Genomic DNA, 18,425 nt, shown 5'->3' with positions numbered 1-18,425 from the left:
CCCATTTTACAGATGAGGTAACTGAGGCACAGAGAAGTTAGGTGAATTGCCCAAGGTCACAGAGCAGACGAGTGGCAGAGCCTAGATTAGAACCCAGGCCCTTCTGACTCCCAGGCCCATATTCTATCCCCTAGGCTATGCTGCTTCTTTACCCTACTCACGGGTCCCCCTGCCTCCAGTCTTTCCCCTCTCCACTCTACACTTCACTCTGCTGTCCAGCTCATTTTCTAAAACAACATTTTGAACATGAATGCCCTCTCCTCAAAAACCTCCAGTGGTTGCTCATTTGAAGCAGCGTGGCTCAGTGGAAAGAGTCTGGGCTTGGGAGTCAGAGTTCATGGGTTTGAATCCCGGCTCTGCCACTTGTCAGCTGTGTGACTGTGGGCAAGTCACTTAACTTCTCTGTGCCTCAGTTCCCTCATCTGTAAAATGGGGATTAACTGTGAGCCTCACGTAGGACCACCTGATTATCCTGTATCTACCCCTGCGCTTAGAACAGTGCTCTGCACATAGAAAGCGCTTAACAAATACCAACATTATTATTATTCCCGGCTCTGCCACTTGTCAGCTGTGTGATCTTCGGCAAGTCACTTCACTTCTCTGTGCCTGTTACCTCATCTGTAAAATAGAGATTGAAACTGTGAGCCCCATATGGACTGTGTCCATCCTGATAAACTTGTACCTACCCCCGCGTTTAGTACAGTGCCTGGCGCATAGTAAGTGCTTAACAAAAACCACAATAATAATAGTAATTTCTCTCCTCATCAAGCAGAAGCTCCTCACAGTTGGTTTTAAGGAACTCAATCAGTTCTCTCCTTTCTATTTATTTATAATGATATTTAAGCACTTACTCTGTGTGTCAAGCACTGTACTAAGTGCTGGGGTAGCTGCAGTCAGATCAGACAGTCCCTGTCCGACATGGGGCTCATAGTCTCAAGAAGAAGGAGAACAGATATCGAATCCCCATTTGGCAAATGAGAAAAATTGAGGCACAAAGAAGTTAAGCGGCTTAACCCAAGGTCACACAGCAAACAAGTGGCAGAGCTGCGATTAGAATCCAGGTCTCCTGACTCCCCAGCCGGGACTCTTTTCACTAAGCCACGCTTGTCCACGCTCTTCTCCCATTACACTCCAGCTCACACTCTTCATTATTCTCAAACTAACATACTCTCGGTGCCTTGTTCTCATCTCTCTCCTAGCTGACCTCTTGCTCACATCTTCACCCCTGCCTGGAACTCCCTCCCTCCTCACATCCGGCATTCCACTGCTATCCCCATGGTCAAAGCCCTTCTGTAGTCCCTTCTCCTCCAGGAGGCCTTCTCTGATTAATTTCTAATCTTCCCCATTTTATATTGCCCAACTCTCACATCAGCACTTCTGCATCATCTCGGCACTTGAGTACTCAGCACCCCCCTCATAGCACTTAATGCGAATCATATCCTCTATGACTTCCTCCTATCTGTAATTTACTTTAATGTCCGTCTCCCTCGGTAGACTGTAAACTCCCCTTGGGCAGGGATTACGTCTACTAACTCTTCGGTCCTCTCCCGAACGTTTAGTCCGGTCCTCTGCACACAGTAAGTGCTCTACAAATACCAAAGCTGCTGAAAGTTGGGGTGGGAACGGAAGAGGGAGAGGAGGTTGACCCTGAGGGCTGCAGCGAGTAAAATTAATGAAACCAACCTTCTTTGCTACTCGCTGTCATATCTCCTTCCCCTCTCTGAGTCAATGCCTGTTTTCTAGGCTTTCTAATTGGCAGGGATGGAGTATTCATCCGTGAGTAAAGGAATAGGGGTCTCGGGTGTTGGAAACGGAGGAATGAATCATGTCCATGGGGATTAGACAAAAGAGCGGGCGACTGAGAGAGGTATAAAGGTCTCCCCAAAGAGCTCTTCCCCTCCACCCCCACTCCCTGGAGACCCTCTGTCATCCTCTTGGAGGCAGGGGCTGGCCCAAATGACCCTTAGTGATTCCCTCCCTGTTCTGCCTGCCGTCCCCTCTTCGCCCTCCCTCAAATCCTTTTTGGACTCTCAGAGCGTCCCTGAATTTCCCATCGGGTTGGGACCAGAAACACTTGGGTCAGTTGGATCTTCTGGATTCCCGCTGATACGCCGCCACCCCACCAGCATCTGTTTCCCCTCCGTCGGGGCTTTGCAGAGAGCTCAGACCTGAAGGGACGGGGTATGGGATGTTGTGGGGGATGTATTGGGTGGGTAAGGTAGTGGGGGGCGAGAGTTCTCTCCCGTCTCCCAGTGACGGCAGTACCGAGGAATGCTCATCTGACATCGGATCCCTCTGTTTACCCAACCCCGCCCCTTCTCCCGCCCCCAAGGAGGACAGGGAGGGAAGAGGGAGGTCGGGGGTAGGGAGAGAGGGGAGGAGGCTCAGGTGGTACCCTGGGCAAGGACCCTCAAATATCGGGGTCCCCTTTCTTTCCTGCAAGCCTGAGAATCCGGGGCGGGGCGGGGGGGGGGGGGGGGGATGGGCAACCGGGAGGGCGGAGCCTTTCACCGGGATGCAGTACCCCATGAGTCCCGGAACGGGGCGCTGTCTCCCTGCAGGAGGTGGGGGGGGGTCTTAACCCTTTCTCCCCGGAGTACATCGCCCACCTCCTCCGCTCCCACTATCTGGCTCCGTATCTCCGCGGACCCCCTCGGTCGCCCCGGCTGAGGGCTGTCGGGCTCTCAGAGAAGCAGGGGAGTTGGGTCCCTGTAGCAGATCGAGGACCCCGGAGTCCGATCCGTCCCAAAAGAGTCCCGCCTGAGGGTGGGGGGAGATGGAGCTCTGGTCCCCGCCCCCCTCTCCCCTCCCTTTTCCACATTTCCCCGGCCTGAGCCGGATGGCCAAAATAGCAACGTCGTGGGGGAGGGGGAGCCCTGGATCGCCCCTTCCCCCTCCCCGGGGACTCCCAAGGTCAATGCGGGGCCCCCTGGCTGGACACTGGCCTCTCCCGGGCTCGGTAGGGGGTGAAGTAGGAGGCTTCCCCAGGGGAGACGCAGTCAAAATCTGTCGAAATACAGCAAACATCAGTGCCTCTCCCGATGATCGCGGCTTCCAGCCGCCGCCGCCGCCGCCGCTGCTGCTGCTGCTATTTGGGTCGGGGTCGGGGGTGCAGAGGACGAGTGAGAGGGACCAGGGGAAACCCAGAGGTTTGAGAGGTTGAAGGTGGAGAAGACAGGATGGGGAGGGGTCCCGGTGGGGAGGTCTGCATCTGAGGAGAAGGATTGAGGACAGGAGATTTCTCGCCACCTCCAGCTTGGCCCCTGTGCCTCGCCGGGCTGTTGGCGAGTTCCTCCTGGGGGCGCTACTCCTCACCTCAAAAAGCAGCAAGGGTCCGGGGGTGGGGAGGGAGACCCAGTACCGCAGGGGTTAACAGATCCTTTCCCTGCCTCCTGCTGGGGGGGGGGGGGGGCGGTTGGGGGAGAATCCGGATCTGGGTGGGTTGAGGGGAAGGGCGGGGCTGGGACACCCCTTTCCCAATTCTCCCCGGCCCCTCCCTCCCTCCGCCGGCCGGGGGTAGGAGGGGCCGTGGTTCGGGCGGTCCCCCCACCCCCACCCCTACTCCCACCCGACCTCTCTCTTCCTCCCTCCCCACCCAACTCGGCAGTCCTGGCTGGTCCCGCCGTCCCAGAATAAGAGCTCCTCGGGGGCTCAGAGGCTGTGGCGAGCCCCCTACCCCCATTCCCACCCGCGATCCTCTCCCCTCCGTGGGCCCGACATGCCGAAGGCCGCGGGGAGCCAGGAGATCCGGGCTGCACTCCCGGGTTTGGGCTGCTTGAGACTCCGGTAAGTCTCTGCCCCCTTCACCCACCTAGAAGGGGCCCACGCGAGACGGGCTGTCCTGGTGGGAGGCGGGGGGGGGGGGGTCCCCGGAGAAGGTCCGAATCTCCTCAGCAGCTAGATAAAGCTAGCTCCCTTCTCCCCCGACTCGAGACCCTGAGGGTCACGGCCCCGAGAGGCCGACACCTCCCCTTCTCCTCCCCAGTGAAACCAGCTCGGTCCCCTGCCCCAAGATCAGAGATTGGGGTGACTTCAGAGCTGGAAATTCCCTCTGCCGGGTTCCAAGACGATCTGTTCCCTCCAAGCCCAGGGTGGTGAGACGTAGGTCTGGGAGTGTGGGGAAAAGGGCTCCGGACTCGATGGGACACCATCCAAACTGGCCTGCCAAACAGATGGGCAGAGGGGTCATGAACAACCCCCGCCAATCCTGCTTCTCGTGGATTCCCTCGCCCTCGCTTTCTGCCCCGCTCGGTTCAGAGTTGGGGCAGATGAGTGGGGATTGCTCCAAGCGGACATTCTGGCCCCAACCAATCTGGGGTAGTCTAGGACCCCCGCCCCACGAACATCCCCTTTTGCTCTTCTCCCCTCCCCCGCGATCCCCCTAAATGACCGATGCAGGGGAGACTAGAGAGGGACAGGGATTGGTCCCGAGACACGAAACGGAGAAAAACCAGGAGTCCTGGTACCTAGACTGGACGCTGCCTCTAAAGCCTCTCCTCCCCCTGCCGCCCCCGGGCTCGCTGGGGGACGCGGTGTCCTCGGGAAAGGTGTGTGTGTCTACGTGTACGTGTGTGTGTGCGCGTGTACACGCGTCCTCGGGAAAGGTCTGTGTGTACGTGCGATCCCGTGGCGTCGGGGCTGAATTTCCGGGAATGAATCTGGTATCCTAGTGGCAGCCACCCCGGAAAAAAAGGGGTCCCGAGGAGGGCTGCCTGGAGGTGCGGGCCAGACCCCCACCTCTATCCCAGAGAAGCGGCTTCCCTACGTCCCGGGGTCTCCCCTCCTCCACACCGAGAAGGGGCGGATAATTAGCGAGCAGGTTCGAACCCGAACCGGGGTTTGGGGTGCGACGTGGGTGGGGTGACTCACACCCCTGGAGAGTTGCCCCCCCCCCCACCTCACCGACTTGTTTTCCAGGGCCCGCTTCCCCCTTCCCCTCTTCCTCCTTGCCCCCCCCACCCGTCTCCTCCCGACTCCCCCCCGCCCCCCCAACACGTCGTTTCCCTGACTGGACCGCTGGGACCTGCGTTTGGGTCGGCTCCGGTCTGGGCCAAAGGAGGAAGGCAGGCCGATCTATCAGCCTCTCCCTTTCATCCCTCTCCGCCCCCGGCCAGGCCCCGGGAGGGCTGCCAGGGTCCTCTTGCCTCTGCTGTGTCCTCTAAAGGCCGCCGGATGCCCCCTCCATTCCCTCCCCTCACGGGGGAGGGGGTGCGGGGGGCAGGTGGCAGCCAAACATTTAGGCTCCACTGGCTTCAGCGCTGACCTCCCTTGACCCACCTCTGTTTTCCCTTTCATCTCTGGCCCGAGCGAGGGAAGTCCCTAAAGGGATAGGTTTCAGGGAGCGGCCAGTTTCCCAGAGCAAATCCTTTATCTGTTCCTTTGGCCAAACAAGTCCATAGTCTGTCTGGGGGTGGGCCGGGGAAGGTTCGTGGGGGAAGTGTGATTCCCCCCCCACCCCCCAACCCTAAAATCCTCCCCGACCTAGCTTCAGCATTGCAAGAGCCAAAGGGATTTGGGGAGGGTGGGGGGCAGGGGGAGGGTGGGAGACCATGAACTTGGGCCAGATAGACAGGGACCTGCTGGAGATTTGGGGACAGGGCCTAGGAAGCGGGCAGCTGGACTGAGGAGAGTGGCGGTGGGGCAGAACAAAGGCTGAGGGGGAGGGAAAGGAACAGGTTTCTTCCCCCTTCCCGACCAAGGCTTGGAAACCAGCACCGTTTGACCTCTAGCATTTGCTCCATCAGTCCTGGCCTTCCCCGGAGCCTCCTGCTCTTGACCTGGCTCGGCCTGTGCTGGGAAGGAGAGGGCCGCATTCAGGTAAGGGAAAAGGTGTGGGACGCTCTGGGGGGCTCCGGGTCTGCCCCCCCACTCCTCTTGGTTGGGTGCCCCTCACCCCCATCCCGAGTCTCCGGGAGGGGAGGAGGGGCAGAATAAACCAGGTTTGTAAGTAAGGACCAGTTCCCTCGGCATCTCCACAGCTCATTCTTCTCCGTCCCCTATTTCCACAAGAGTAGAGCATTGGAAGCTGGGAAGGGACCCAACGGGGTTGACCACTCCCTGGTCCCCTGCTACAACCCTCCCTGGGGGTGGTGCTTGGGAGCCTGGCAGGGAGCAGGCACTGCCAGGCCTCAGGGAGAAAGATATAACTGGGGGAGGGGCGGGGCGATAGAGAAAGGAGATGAGTGGGTGGGAGGGCTTATACCCAGGTAAACAGCTCTTCCCTGGTCAGCTGACTGGGGTCCTGCCTGTCCACCCCAATGGGACTGGGGCAGGGGAAGCTGGTAGGGGTGGAGTGTGGAGTGGGGTCTAAATTGATGAGCTGCAGAAGCGAGACTTGGAATTAAGTGGGGGAGGGAGGGGACCCCCTTTCTCCTCTAATCTTCCTGCCCCAGCCCTAAATCCTGGGAGTCGTTGATCCTGCAACCAGGTCTCCACTCAGCCCCTCCTCTCCTGTCCAAACCGGAGGAAGGCCAAACGGTAAGGGGCGGGAGATGGAGGGGGTGAGGAGGGAGAATCTCACTCTTCTCTGAACCCACTAGGACAGTCCAGCATCCTCCAGAATCTCCCCCACCATCCTACCCTCAAGCCTCCTCAATCCACAGGATCATGAGGGTCTCTGAGCAGTGTTTCTGATGCCAGGTCTCCTCCCCCAGGGGAACGGGAGTGGAGACATCGCCTTGTTTACCGGGTCATTTCCTGTGCTGGGGAAACAGGCCCCCACAGCCTGAGTCATTGTTCGGCCTGGAATTTGGCCGGGGTTGGGCGGGGGGGACAGGAATGGGAGGTGCTGGGGTACCCATGGCAAGTGCAGGAGATGGAGAGCCAGGCGTGCCCTCTCCCCTCGGGGTGGGGGTGGGGGGCTCTGCAGTCTTCTTTGGTGAGGTCTAGTGGCCTCTCCACTGCCCCCGGCCTCCCAGCCAGGGTTTCCCACCAGTTCAGTCCTATCCTCAGTCCCCCACCCCTCTCCTTGTCCCTCAAAGAGTGCCTTGGAGAGAGGAAGATTGAGTGGGAAGGGGGCAGGGTTGTCTGTATGGGGTCGAGAAGGAACTATGCAGAGCTAATGGGGGTCAGAGAGGCCCGACCTGGGGTCTCCCCAGACCCACTTGGAAGCTCTGAGGTCCGGTCACAGCCCTGGGGGGAAGTGAGGTCCAGAGTCCAGCCCAGAGGGCTGTGGGGATGGGAACAGCAGCTTCACCCCCAAACACCGCCAGCTGGGAACCCGGGCGAGGGCCCCCTGTCCCTGGCGCCTCTGGATCCTAATGCTGTTTCCTGTCCACTTCCCTCTTTCCCTCTGCCCCTATCTCCTCTCCTGTCTGGGGCAGTCCCAGAGCTCTCATTTCTCTGCCATCGCTTTACCCCTGTCCCCACTTCCCTAGAAATCAGTCCATGTTTCCCCAAAGGACTGCCAGGAACGGTTGTCTTTCCGAGCTCCACGGCCCCTGCTTCCCCACCCTCTGTGTCTGCTCTGTTATGGCTGTATCTAACCCAGTGTGTAGCACAGTGTTAGGCACATAGTAAGTGCTTAATAAATACCATAGAGAACAAACCCTTCCAGGGGGACAGTGGGGGCCGACGGGGCCTCTAGTAACTACTCAATCTGGGTGAGTTTCCTCACCCCACCCAGTTACCAGTCGCCAGCAGTCGCTGATCCAGGGGCCCCCGGGTGGGCAGGCACAGAGCTGGAGCCGGAGAGGAGAGCAGAGGAAGAGGGTGGGGAGGAACCATATTGACAGAGACAGCCTCACCTGGGGGGCAGGAGTGGTCGGGATTGGGCGGGGGGGGAGTGAGAAAGGTGTGTCAGCCGAGGTGTCAGAGGGATTTATTATCTTTTTGTGCCCTCCCCACCCTCCTCTCTCAGAGCTGGGGAGCAGTGCTGATGGAAGGAGGTGGGGTAGGTGGGGGCTGGGCTGGCATGAAAAAGGGATGGGGGCAGAGGGGGAGGGCTCCGAGATGCTAGAATGAGCCACTTGGGAGGGGAGCAAATCCCTCCCCAGTTTCTTCCCCCCAATAAATCCATTCATTGGATTCCCACACCTTGCTCGTCTGACCCACGGATCGAACAAAGCGGGGATGATTGCATCTGTGAAAAAGCTTTGGTTTTCTCTCTCGTTTCCCAAGGTTGCGGGACAATATAGCGGCACCGGCTCGATTCTGTCAGATAAAAAGCTGCTCGTCCGCCACCCTGGGGACACTTTGTAGATATTCAAGTTGACTTTATTCACATGCCCAAATGCTGTCACCGTGGTTCAATAGGGCAGGCCGTCAGTGGTTGTTTCCCAAGGACTGAGGCATACCCCTGCGCTAAGGCGAATGTTCAATCCGTAGTTAAACACCTCTTAAAGGCAGATGCAGCATGGCCTAGTGACAAGAGCATAGGCTTGGGAGTCAGAGGATGTGGGTTCTAACCCCAGCTCCACCACTTGTCTGCTGTGCGACCTGGGGCAAGTCACTTCACTTCTCTGTGGCTCAGTTACCTCATCTGTAAAATTGGGTTTAAGACTGTGAGCCCCATGTGGGACAGAGACTGCGTCCAATCTGATTATCTTGTATCTACCCCAGCATTTAGAACAGTGCTTGGCACTTAGCGAGCGCTTAACAAATGCCATAATTATTATTAGTATTTTTATTATCGAGGGGAAACTGGAAGCCTGGTCCCTTGGGTGCTTGGGAGCAGGCCAGCACCGGTAACTCGAAAAGGCCAGAGAGGAGTGGGGATGGAGGCAGGGGAATGGCTGGTGCAGGTGCAGGGTGGCAGGTGGGGGGAGGATGCTGGCTGACCCCAGTTGGCTTCCCTTAAGTAGGGACCCAACCCCCGGACACTGAGGCTCAGCCTGCTGGCCCTGCCCCACTCCACTCGCCAACAGGGGCCTGGGCACTGGACATCATGGGGGGCGTGGAGTGACTGCTCCAGCACCTGTGGGAATGGGGCGAGTGTCCGCAGTCGCCGGTGTATCAGGTGGGTGAGGGGCCCGGTGCAGTGTGGGTGTAGGGAGAGGGTCGGGGGAGGTGGGGAATAGGGCAGGGGAGGTTATGAGCTCCCCCAGCACCTTCCTGATTCCTGGCTCCTCCCATCTCCTGCTTCCCTTTTACCCGGAGAGTGAGCGTGCCCGGCATCCTTCTGCTGCCCTCCCCTCCGGCTGCCCCCGGCCGGGCAGCAAGGCCTGAGATAGAAAGGATCCAGTCATCACCTGTGTTCTGCCTAGGTCCTTTCAAGCCACCTGTGGGCATGAAGCAGAGGGGAGGGGACATCAGAGGGGCCGGACATCAGGCCAGGGTCAGGCAGTGCCAAGCTGGGATTCTGGGCGTAGGTGCCAACTGTTCACTGTGAGCTTAGTGGGTGGAAAGTGGGCAGGAAGCCAGTGGGATAAGGCTGGGAAGAGTCAGGCAGGCTGCAAGAGCTAAAGGGTCAGAGGCCCCATCTGGGGTCTCTCTGGTCTCTGCTTGGAAGCTCTGAGGTCTTCTCAGAGCCCCGGGGGAAGCTTGGCCAGGAGTCCATCCCAGGCAGCGGTGGAGGTGAGAACGGTGGCTTCACCCCTGGCCCGGAACCCAGGGGAAGGGACGCCAGCTCTTATAGCTCTCGTGAAGCGGGCACCTATGATTGTAGTGGTTCCCAGCCTACCCCCAAAGCCTTCTTCCTTCTGAAGGGGACCTGGGCTAGTGGGCAGGGCTTGGAGGGAGGGAAAGGGATGGACGGTATGTCCTGGACAAAGCCGCTTGGCTGCACCCATCTCAGCCGCCACGCCTGCCGCCTGCACATGTTTCTGCCCTTTAATCCGATTGGAATGTGGCTCTGTTTCCCCGCCCACCCACCCCCGGGTGCTTGGGAGGGGAATGGGCAGCCGGGTCTTGTGGGTGTATGGGGAACTGTAGAAGGGGACTTGGGAGGTGGGGGAGAGAAGAATAGGCGGTGGCCTCCCGAGAGGGGACAGGATATCGGGGGGGGGGGGACCTGGCCCCCCAGCAAGAGCCAAACCCGTAAGACTGTTCTGTCTGCAGGCTTCCAGAGGAAGATCCATGCAATGGAGACTCCCGTCAGTTCCGTCTGTGTCATATCACCGTGAGTCCAGGCGAAACACTTCCGCACCCCTCCTTAGCACCCCCTAAAACACCTCTGAGCTGAGTCCAGAGAAAGGGGACCCCTGCCCCCAACCAATACACACATGCACACACATACCCCTATTTCAGCCTTTCCCATCCCTAGACACTAGGTCTCGTTAGAAGATTTTGGTGCTGCTAATTTCCCCGACAAGTTGAGGGCATTTCTCCGCTTTCCGCAACCCCGGCATGAAGCAGTGTTGCCTAACGGAAAGCACACGGGCCTGGGAGTCAGAGGACCTGGGTTCTAATCTCCGCTCCGCCACCTGTCTCCTGTGTGACCTTGGGCAAATCACTTCTTTGGGTCTCAGTTACCTCATCTGTAAAATGGGGATTAGAACTGTGAGCCCTAGGTGTGACGCGGACTGTGTCCAACCCAATTAACCTTTATCTACCCCAGTGCTTAGTATAATGTCTGGCACAGAGTAAGTACTTAACAAATGCCCTTTGAAAAAAAAAAAGTTTGGGCCTTCTCCCCGTCCTGGCCCCAGGGACAGCTCTGACCTCTCCTCTGCCTGCAGGCCTGTCCCCCGGGAGCCGTGCCCTTCCGGGAATTGCAGTGCGCCCTCTACAATGCCAGGCCGATCCCAGGCCACCAGGCTACCTACCAGTGGGTGCCCTTCCATGGGGGTAAGTTTGTCCGGCCTTCTGTCACACTCTCCTCTGCCACCTGATGAGGAGTGGCTCCCCTGGGAGAGGGCAGGGTTAGGGCTCATCCTGATTCCCATCTCCCCCACTCCGCTCCCTTTCAGGGTCGAACCTCCCCAGTAGAAAGACACTGGCGTATTTACCTGAGGGTTGGGGGTGGGGGGGGTGATGCAGCCCACATTTTTCCAGCAGATAGACCCACAGTGACAATACACAGGATACCACCCGCACCTTATCCCTACAGAAAACTCCCCTGCCTACCCCCATACCACAAAAGTTCTGCCCAAAGCCCAGCCTGCTGGAAGGGGGACGGGCAGGTGGGGGGAGTTTGTGTGACTCTCCTCTCCCTCACCTTTTTCCTTTCCTCCTCTCCATTCCGCTCCCTCAACCCTTTTCCTCTCTCTGTCTCCCCAGCTCCCAACCTGTGTGACCTGAACTGCCTGGCTGAAGGCCACACATTCTACTACACATTTGGCCGGGTCCTGGACGGGACCCGCTGTGGCCCGGACACCGACGGCCTCTGCATCAGTGGCCGATGCCTTGTGAGGACCCCTGCCCCCACCCCCATCCCGGACCCCCTTCTAGGGCCCAGGTCAGCCCCGACCCGTGTCCCCATGGTCCCCCCCCGGCTCCAACCCCAAAACGGGGAAGGGGAGGTGGGGGGGGTGGACAGCGGTGTAGGGTCCATGGGTTCAGTTACCGATCTTGGGGTCGGAGGAAGAACCGGCATGCCACCTCTCAGGCTCCTGTCACCTTCCACCGCCTCTCTCCCCCGTGCCTCTTCCTTCCTTCTCCAGAGCGCGGGCTGTGATGGTGTCCTAGGTTCGGGGGCTCGGGAGGATCACTGCGGCACGTGCGGTGGCGCCAACGACTCCTGCCTCTTCATACAGCGGGTGTACCGGGAGGCCGCGCCTACCTCCGGTGATTGCCCCCTCCATGGGTGAATGCTCCGACTCTCGGCTCTCCGCTCCTGGACTCCCATCCCCTCTCCCACTTACTTTCCTCCCCCCACCAACCCTTTGAACTGGGTCCGGAGTCGAGCTGCATTCCCAATGGTCGTCGAGAGGGCCGAGGCTGAGGCAGGCCACGTTCTGATTGGCCGACGAGAGATCTGAGGGCCGGAACTCCTTTTCCAGCCCTCAACTCTAGCACTGAACCGCTGCTGCTGGCGCTCTTCCACTTCCGACTGTCTATTCCTGGGGGTGTGCGCTGCCGCTCGCCTAATTTCACTCACCTCTGTGCACATCCCCACAGACACGCGTGCGTGAGCCTGAGAGCGCTTACTTGCTTCCGGGCCGCAGGTTGGACAAGGTGTGGGAGGGTACCGGGGGCGGTGACGGGCAGAGTCGCGGACTGAGGTTCTGGAGAGGCGAAGTCACAGGCGCCCCTTCCCTGCTCCCCCTTGCCTCCCACCTTCCAGGCTTCTTCGGCTATAGAAATGTGACCCGCATCCCCACCGGGGCCCGGCACATCAGGGTAACTGATCAGAGCCGCAACTATCTCGGTACATGTCCCGCGTCCCTCCCCTCTTTTGCCTAACTCTTCTCCCGTGCCCGTTTCTCTTCCACGGGTCCCGGTTGGGGCAGGGAGAGGGGTGGCGTGAATGGAGGAGGGAAGGGGTGCAGTGTTGAGCTGGAGGGGAACGGGGAACTCGCTGACCCGTGGCCCCTTCCTGCTTGCCCTCCCTTTGCAGCGCTGATGGGCAGCGACGGGCGCCACGTGATCAACGGGGACTGGGCCATCGACTGGCCTGGGGTCTACGAGGTGGCGGGGACCCAGGTGCGATACATCCGCTCGGCTGGCCACCACGAGACCCTGGAGGCAGTGGGGCCCACGGGTGAGGACCTGCTCTTACAGGTGAGGAGCCTAAGGAATCCCAGAAATTGTGACCACATGGGGCTCTGGGAAGAACTTATTCAACCAGTCGATGGCATTTATTGAGCACTCACTATGTGCAGACCACTGTACCACGTGCTCGGCACAGTGCAACAGACTCGGTAGACGTGTTCCCTGCCCACAAGGAACGTACTCTCTGAGGGGGAGACTGACATTAATATAAATAAATAATTTATAGATATGTACGTAAATTCATTTCACTTCTTCACCTTCACTTATTCATTTTCAGGTATTCACTGGTATTTACCGAGCATCCACTAGGTGCTGGGAGGAGGGTAATAAAAACAGAAGCTGCAGTTCCCACTTTCGAAGAGCCTACAATTTAATGGGGGAGGAAGGCAGACACAGATGATTAATTTTGGTTCCCTAGGTATTGTTACTGTAGGGGGTCTACTAGGGTAGAATATAATAACAATAACTGTAGTAAGCGTTGAGCGTCTCCTGTGCGCCAAGCGCCATGCTGAGCACGGGGTAGATAGAAGAGAATCAGTTCGGACACAGCCCGGTTCCCACCCTGGGCTCGCAGACTAGGTAGGAGGGGGAACGGGTACCGAATCCCTATTTTACAAATGACCCGAGGAGCAGAGAAGTTAAGTAACTTGCCTGAGGTCCCACAGCAGGCAAGCGGCAGAGCAGGGATTAGATTAGAGGGAGTCCAGGCCTGTACTCTTTCCACTAGGCCATGCTCCTGGGGGGTAAGCTGTTATAACGGGCTGCCTTGTGGATGTTTTCTAGAGACGTCCAGGGGACCGGGCTGAGGCCCGGCGTTAGGCCCAGTGTTAGGAAAGTTGGAGCTTGACCTGGGAATTCTGTGCCATCTGTCTCCCCCCACCCCGGCCGCCCCGACGGCCCCTCCTCCCCTTTAGGTCCTGTTCCAGGAGGCCAACCCTGGCATCGAGTTTGAATTCTGGCTGCCTCGGGCCCTCTACCAGAGCTTCCAGGGGACTTGGGGTGACTTCAGTGCCCTGCGGCAGCCCCAGCCCCGAGAGGTGGAGGCGGGCCCCCCCCCAGGATCCCCCACCAAGGGCCTGGCCCACCCCCACCCTCCCAGCCCGGCCCAGCCCCCAGGCCCCACACAGGCCACGAGATCCCCCGCAGAGACTCCCAGATGACTCCGGGGAGAGAGGTACGCTCCCTTGCCCCGTCCCCTCGGTAGATACCTCCCGATTCTTCCACCAGCCCAATCCCCCAGTGCCCCGGGAGCGTGGGGGCTCGGACCCTCCCCTCCCCTGTGGGAGAGGCAGCCAAATCCGAGGGGTGGGGCTGGGGGAAAGGAGACCGGCTCCCCCGCTACACGCCATCCTCCATCATCCCCCGGGGCCGGCCTCTCCTCTCCCCCTTCCCTCAACCCCTCCGTGCTTCTCCCAGGGACCTGCCCGGCATGCCCCAACCCCAAGGGCCACTCCCGCCGCTTGCAGCACTACTGCCAGAGTGATTTCGGTAGGACGCCCCCCTGGCCCCCGACCCCGGCCTCGCCCTACGTCCAGGTCCTTTCCCCCCGGAACCGATCGGGGCCCCTTTGGCCCAGCCCTCGGGACTCCTCCTCTACCTCCCCTTCCCGGGAGCCTCGGGCCGGGACCCCCGCTCCACCTCCGCCCGGCCCCTCGGCCCTCTTCCTTCTTCCGGTCGTCTTTAGCGAAGGCGTACGGTGCGCAGAGCCCCCCTGCTAAGCGCTTGGACGGTACGACTCGACTCCCGCCCCTTTCCCCGCAGTGTTCCGAGGCCGGGTGCTGGCGCGGCGGCAGGTGGGGCAGGAGACCCGCTACGACGTGCAGGTGGAGCACACCTACAAGAACCTCTACCCGCTGGAACGGCGCGAGTACCTGTGGGGCCCAGGCGTGTGCCCCTGCCCCTTGCTGACCGAGCGGCGGGAGTACCTGCTCACCGCCCGCCGCCACGTCAACTACGAGGGCACTCTCAACCGCCTGCTGCTGCCCCGCGCTGGCTACGCCCGCCCCTGGTCCCCCCGCGAAGACACCCTGATACGAGAGGCGGCCAGGCACTGCCCGCGCTCAAGGGCCGGCTGACCGCTGCAGCCCGGCCCACTGGAGGGGCCGAGCCAGGATTCGCGGGGAGGAGTGCTGTCCACATCCACCTGCGTCCGTCCAGTTCCTTCCGCCCCGGTCCCATCTCTCCCCGCCGGGCAGGAGAAGAGCCCATGTCTTCCCCTCCCCCCGTCCGGTCGCAGCCACCATGTAAGCTCTTACTGCTTCCCAGCCCTGGCCCCGGCTCCCGAGTTTCCCCTGGGGCTCGGGGAGGTGGGCATCGCTGGTTCACTAGACCCCTAGAAGACCCTTCTCTACTCCTCGGTTTGGGGCCCGGGTTGTCAGAACCAGATCGGGGCGGGGGAGGGGGGAGTTGAGCCACGATCAGGTGGATGAAGGAGGCGGGACAGCTGACCACCCCTCCCCCTTGCCGCTTCAGGTGAGCCCCCCCCCCCCCCCCCCCCGACTGCCTGCCGGGAACTCGGACACCTTTGGAGGGTTTGGGCCCTGTGGGGTTGATGTTGGGGGTGGGGGGAAGGAAGAGGAGGAGTCTCCCAAACCAGTTTCCTCAGGAGCTGTGGGAATGGGCATTCTCCCGACCTGCCCCCCACCCCCTCTCATCATCATTGTCGTCATCCCCTGAATTTCTATTTTGCTTTTATTTTTCTAAAGCATTTGCATAGCCATAGTCGCACTTTGTCCTCGCAATAGCCCTGTGGGAGAGGGAGAGGCAGCTACTCTTATCCCCATTTTACCGAGGAGGAGACAGAAGCCCAGAGAGGCTAAACCACTTGCCCGAGATCACCCAGCAAACCAGTGGCTCAGGTCTCCGGCCTCCGAGACTGCATTCTTTCTGCTAGACTGTGCTGCGTGCTGCAGGGGCATAAACGTACAAACCCACACGTGTATTACAAATGCAACCCCACACGTGAAAAGGGGCCAAGTCCCATAAACCGTGTAGATAGGCACGCACGTGTGTGCACACATATACACGCACGACTGTCCCCTTCTTGTTCCTCCAGCCACTCCTCACTCTTCTGGCCCTGTGCCCTCAGCACCCCCACCCCCGCCCTTCAGGCTGACTACCCTTCTCCTTCCCCTCACACTCTCCCCTCACTCCAGGCTGCGGGGCCAGCGGCTCTTACTCCGGCTACTTGGGGGAAGGACCGGGCCCCTCCTGGAGAGGGGAGCCGGGGTGCTGGGGGAGCCCAACTAGAACAGTCCTGGAGTGAGAGGGCACGGCTGAAAGAGAGGAGACTGGGTGAGGCACAGTTAGCATCTCTCAGTCTCACCAGTGGAGTTTCCCCCACACCCCTTCATCTCCTCACCTCCCTTTCCAGTAATTTATTTTTGCAGAATAAACTAATTCACCTCCATCCCTCCTCTCCTTTTTGTCTGACTTTCCTCTCCCCCACTGCTCCCATAGCTGCCAATTGTTCACTGTGAAGCGTTGGGGGAGTAAAATGTCAAGGTGGGGGGAGTGTTCTGGGGAATGAGGGACAGGTGGGCTGCATGGAGCTACCAGGTGTCAGAGAGCCTCGCCTGGAAGCTCTGGGGGTCTCGTTGGAGCCCCATGGGGAGTGAGACCGGGAGTCCGGCCCAGACGGCCGCTGGGGCGGAAACTGCCGCTTCAGTTCCATCTGGGAACTGGGGGAGGCAGGGAAAGACTCCATCCCCATTAACCACACAGACCTGGAGCCTTGGCCTCCCCCCCACCCCATCCCTCCCTCTGGCCCTGACAGCTCAAGAAAACAGAGGTCACCACCCCCACCCCAACCCTGCCTGGCCAGAGGGGGAGCTGAGGCCCGATCTGCTTGCTATCCAGACAGAAATCAAAAATCAATAATTGAATAAGTGGAACAAATAAACCAACATTCACCATTGTCATCTTCCCTCCTAAACCCACCCCAACCTTGCCTGTCACAGTTGATGCCACCACCATCCTCTCTGTCCCAGAGCACATAACCTTGCGGACATCTTTGACTCTTCTCTTTCACCTCCACATTCAGTCTGTCTCTAAAGCCCCATCCGCATTATTTCCCATATCCGCCTCTTCCTCTCTACCCTTAGGGCCATCGCCCCTACCCCCTGGCTGGTCTCCCGGCCTCAGGCCTCTTCCTTCCTCAGCCTAGCTGGCACTCTGCTGCCTGGATCACATTCTGGAATTGCTGTTCAGAACGCATCACTCCTGGCCTCAAAAAAACCTCGAATGTCTAGAGCCTTTCTCTCCACATCAAACAGGAAAGTCTGATGGTTCACTTCAAGGTTCTCCATCTGGCGGTTCCTTCTTAACTAGCCACTCTAATAACCTGCCACCTCCCAGTTCACAGCCTTCATTCCTCCCAAGCTCACCTTCTCACTGGACCTCAATCTTGACTCTCCCACCTCTGACCCAGTGCAGAAGCCCTTAATAATAATAATTGGAATATTCATTAAGCACTTACTATGTATCAAACACTGTACTAAGCACCGAGGAAGATAAAAGATAAACGTCAGACACCATCCCTGTCCCTCTTGAGGCTCACGGTCTAAGGGTAAGGGAGAAGAGGAACTGAATCCAAATTTTCCAAATGAGGAGACCGAGGCCCAGAGAAGTCAAGTGACTTGTCCCATCTCACACAACAGGCAAGTGGTAGAGCTGGGAGTCTTCTGAGTCCCAGTCTCTGTTGCTACTTCTCTGGATGTAAATTAGTGCAGCGCTACTTTCTATGCCTGATTAATTTCTTTGGGCTCTCTACGTATCAACATTCTCTACAAGGTGACTGACGGGTTACCTCACAAACTTCCATCACTTCAAGCACATCAGAAGCTGAAAGTACATGCCCTAAGGAAGTCTGTCCCATCCCTTCCAGCTAAGACTCCCAACAGTGCTTCCACCATCACAGTCCCCCTGCCTGGATTCCCTTTCCCTTCAAATCTGCTGGGTCCCATTCTCTCCTGACTTTCAAATGCCTTCGGATAAGCCCTTCCCTATCCTCTAGCGCTAATGTATTTATCAGTTTTCTTATTCCTTAATTATCCCTATTTATCCCTTCCTCGACTAAATCCTCAATTCCCCTACTCCCTGCCCTTGCACTTTGATTTGCATCCTTTATTCACCCCACAGTACTTACGTACTTATCCATACTTTATTTTAATGTCAGTCTCTGCCCCGAGAGTGGAAGCTCCTTCTGGCTTCAACTCTGTTCTACTATACTCTCCCAAGTTTAGTAGAGTTCTGCACACAGAAAATGTTCAATAAATACAATTGACATCTTGACTGCTTTGATTACCAATTTCAGCTAAGCTTTTTCTCTTGTTCCCACTGAATGTATACAATTTTGCAGCTGCCTGTCTCCCCCATTAGATTCTGAAGCTCCTCGAGGTCAGGGTAAACGTCCCCTTTCTCTGATCGTATTCTCCCAAGCGAGGAGTACCGCACTCGGTAAATCCTGAAGGATGAGTAAACGCTGAGGGCACTTTATGGGATGGTGCGATCAAGGAAGTTGGGAGTGAGTTAGAGGATGAGTTCAGTTGGGGAATGCTTCTTCTTTCCTGCCACCCTAGAGCAGGCAGCGGCCCCTGCAGCCCCAGTCCATCTGCAGAAATGGCCCCTATGCCAAGATGGGGAGACCTCAGCTGGATTCCAATCCCCGGGCTGGGAATCCTGGACCCCTGTCTTCTTGGCCTGCTCTTCCTCCTCCCATGCTCCCCGACAGCCTTCCCACTGCCCCTCCCCAGAGGCCTTTGGCCTGGCTCCAGGAGGAGCACCACCCTGTCTCAAGGGGCTTCTCTTCTCCTGACTGAAGAGGGGAGATGACG

The 18,425-nt window shown here is 58.6% G+C and overlaps 1 protein-coding gene across 1 annotated transcript; it reads left to right on the top strand.

Moving 5' to 3' along the window:
• The first annotated feature begins 3,569 nt into the window (after positions 1–3,569).
• Positions 3,570–15,073, top strand: ADAMTSL5 (ADAMTS like 5). The gene is given in 13 exon segments (XM_029052001.1): positions 3,570–3,786; positions 5,745–5,817; positions 8,802–8,956; positions 9,997–10,057; positions 10,617–10,725; positions 11,158–11,285; positions 11,541–11,664; positions 12,164–12,247; positions 12,437–12,600; positions 13,506–13,670; positions 13,672–13,765; positions 14,008–14,079; positions 14,353–15,073. Coding segments are annotated over 13 exon segments (1,611 nt in total). The 5' UTR covers positions 3,570–3,718; the 3' UTR covers positions 14,667–15,073.
• Positions 15,074–18,425: the final 3,352 nt, after the last annotated feature.

This window comes from Ornithorhynchus anatinus, chromosome X1, assembly GCF_004115215.2.
Source record: "Ornithorhynchus anatinus isolate Pmale09 chromosome X1, mOrnAna1.pri.v4, whole genome shotgun sequence".
NCBI lineage: Eukaryota > Metazoa > Chordata > Mammalia > Monotremata > Ornithorhynchidae > Ornithorhynchus > Ornithorhynchus anatinus.
The sequence above is the reverse complement of the archived record's forward strand: the minus strand, read 5'-3'. Positions and strand labels throughout refer to the sequence as shown.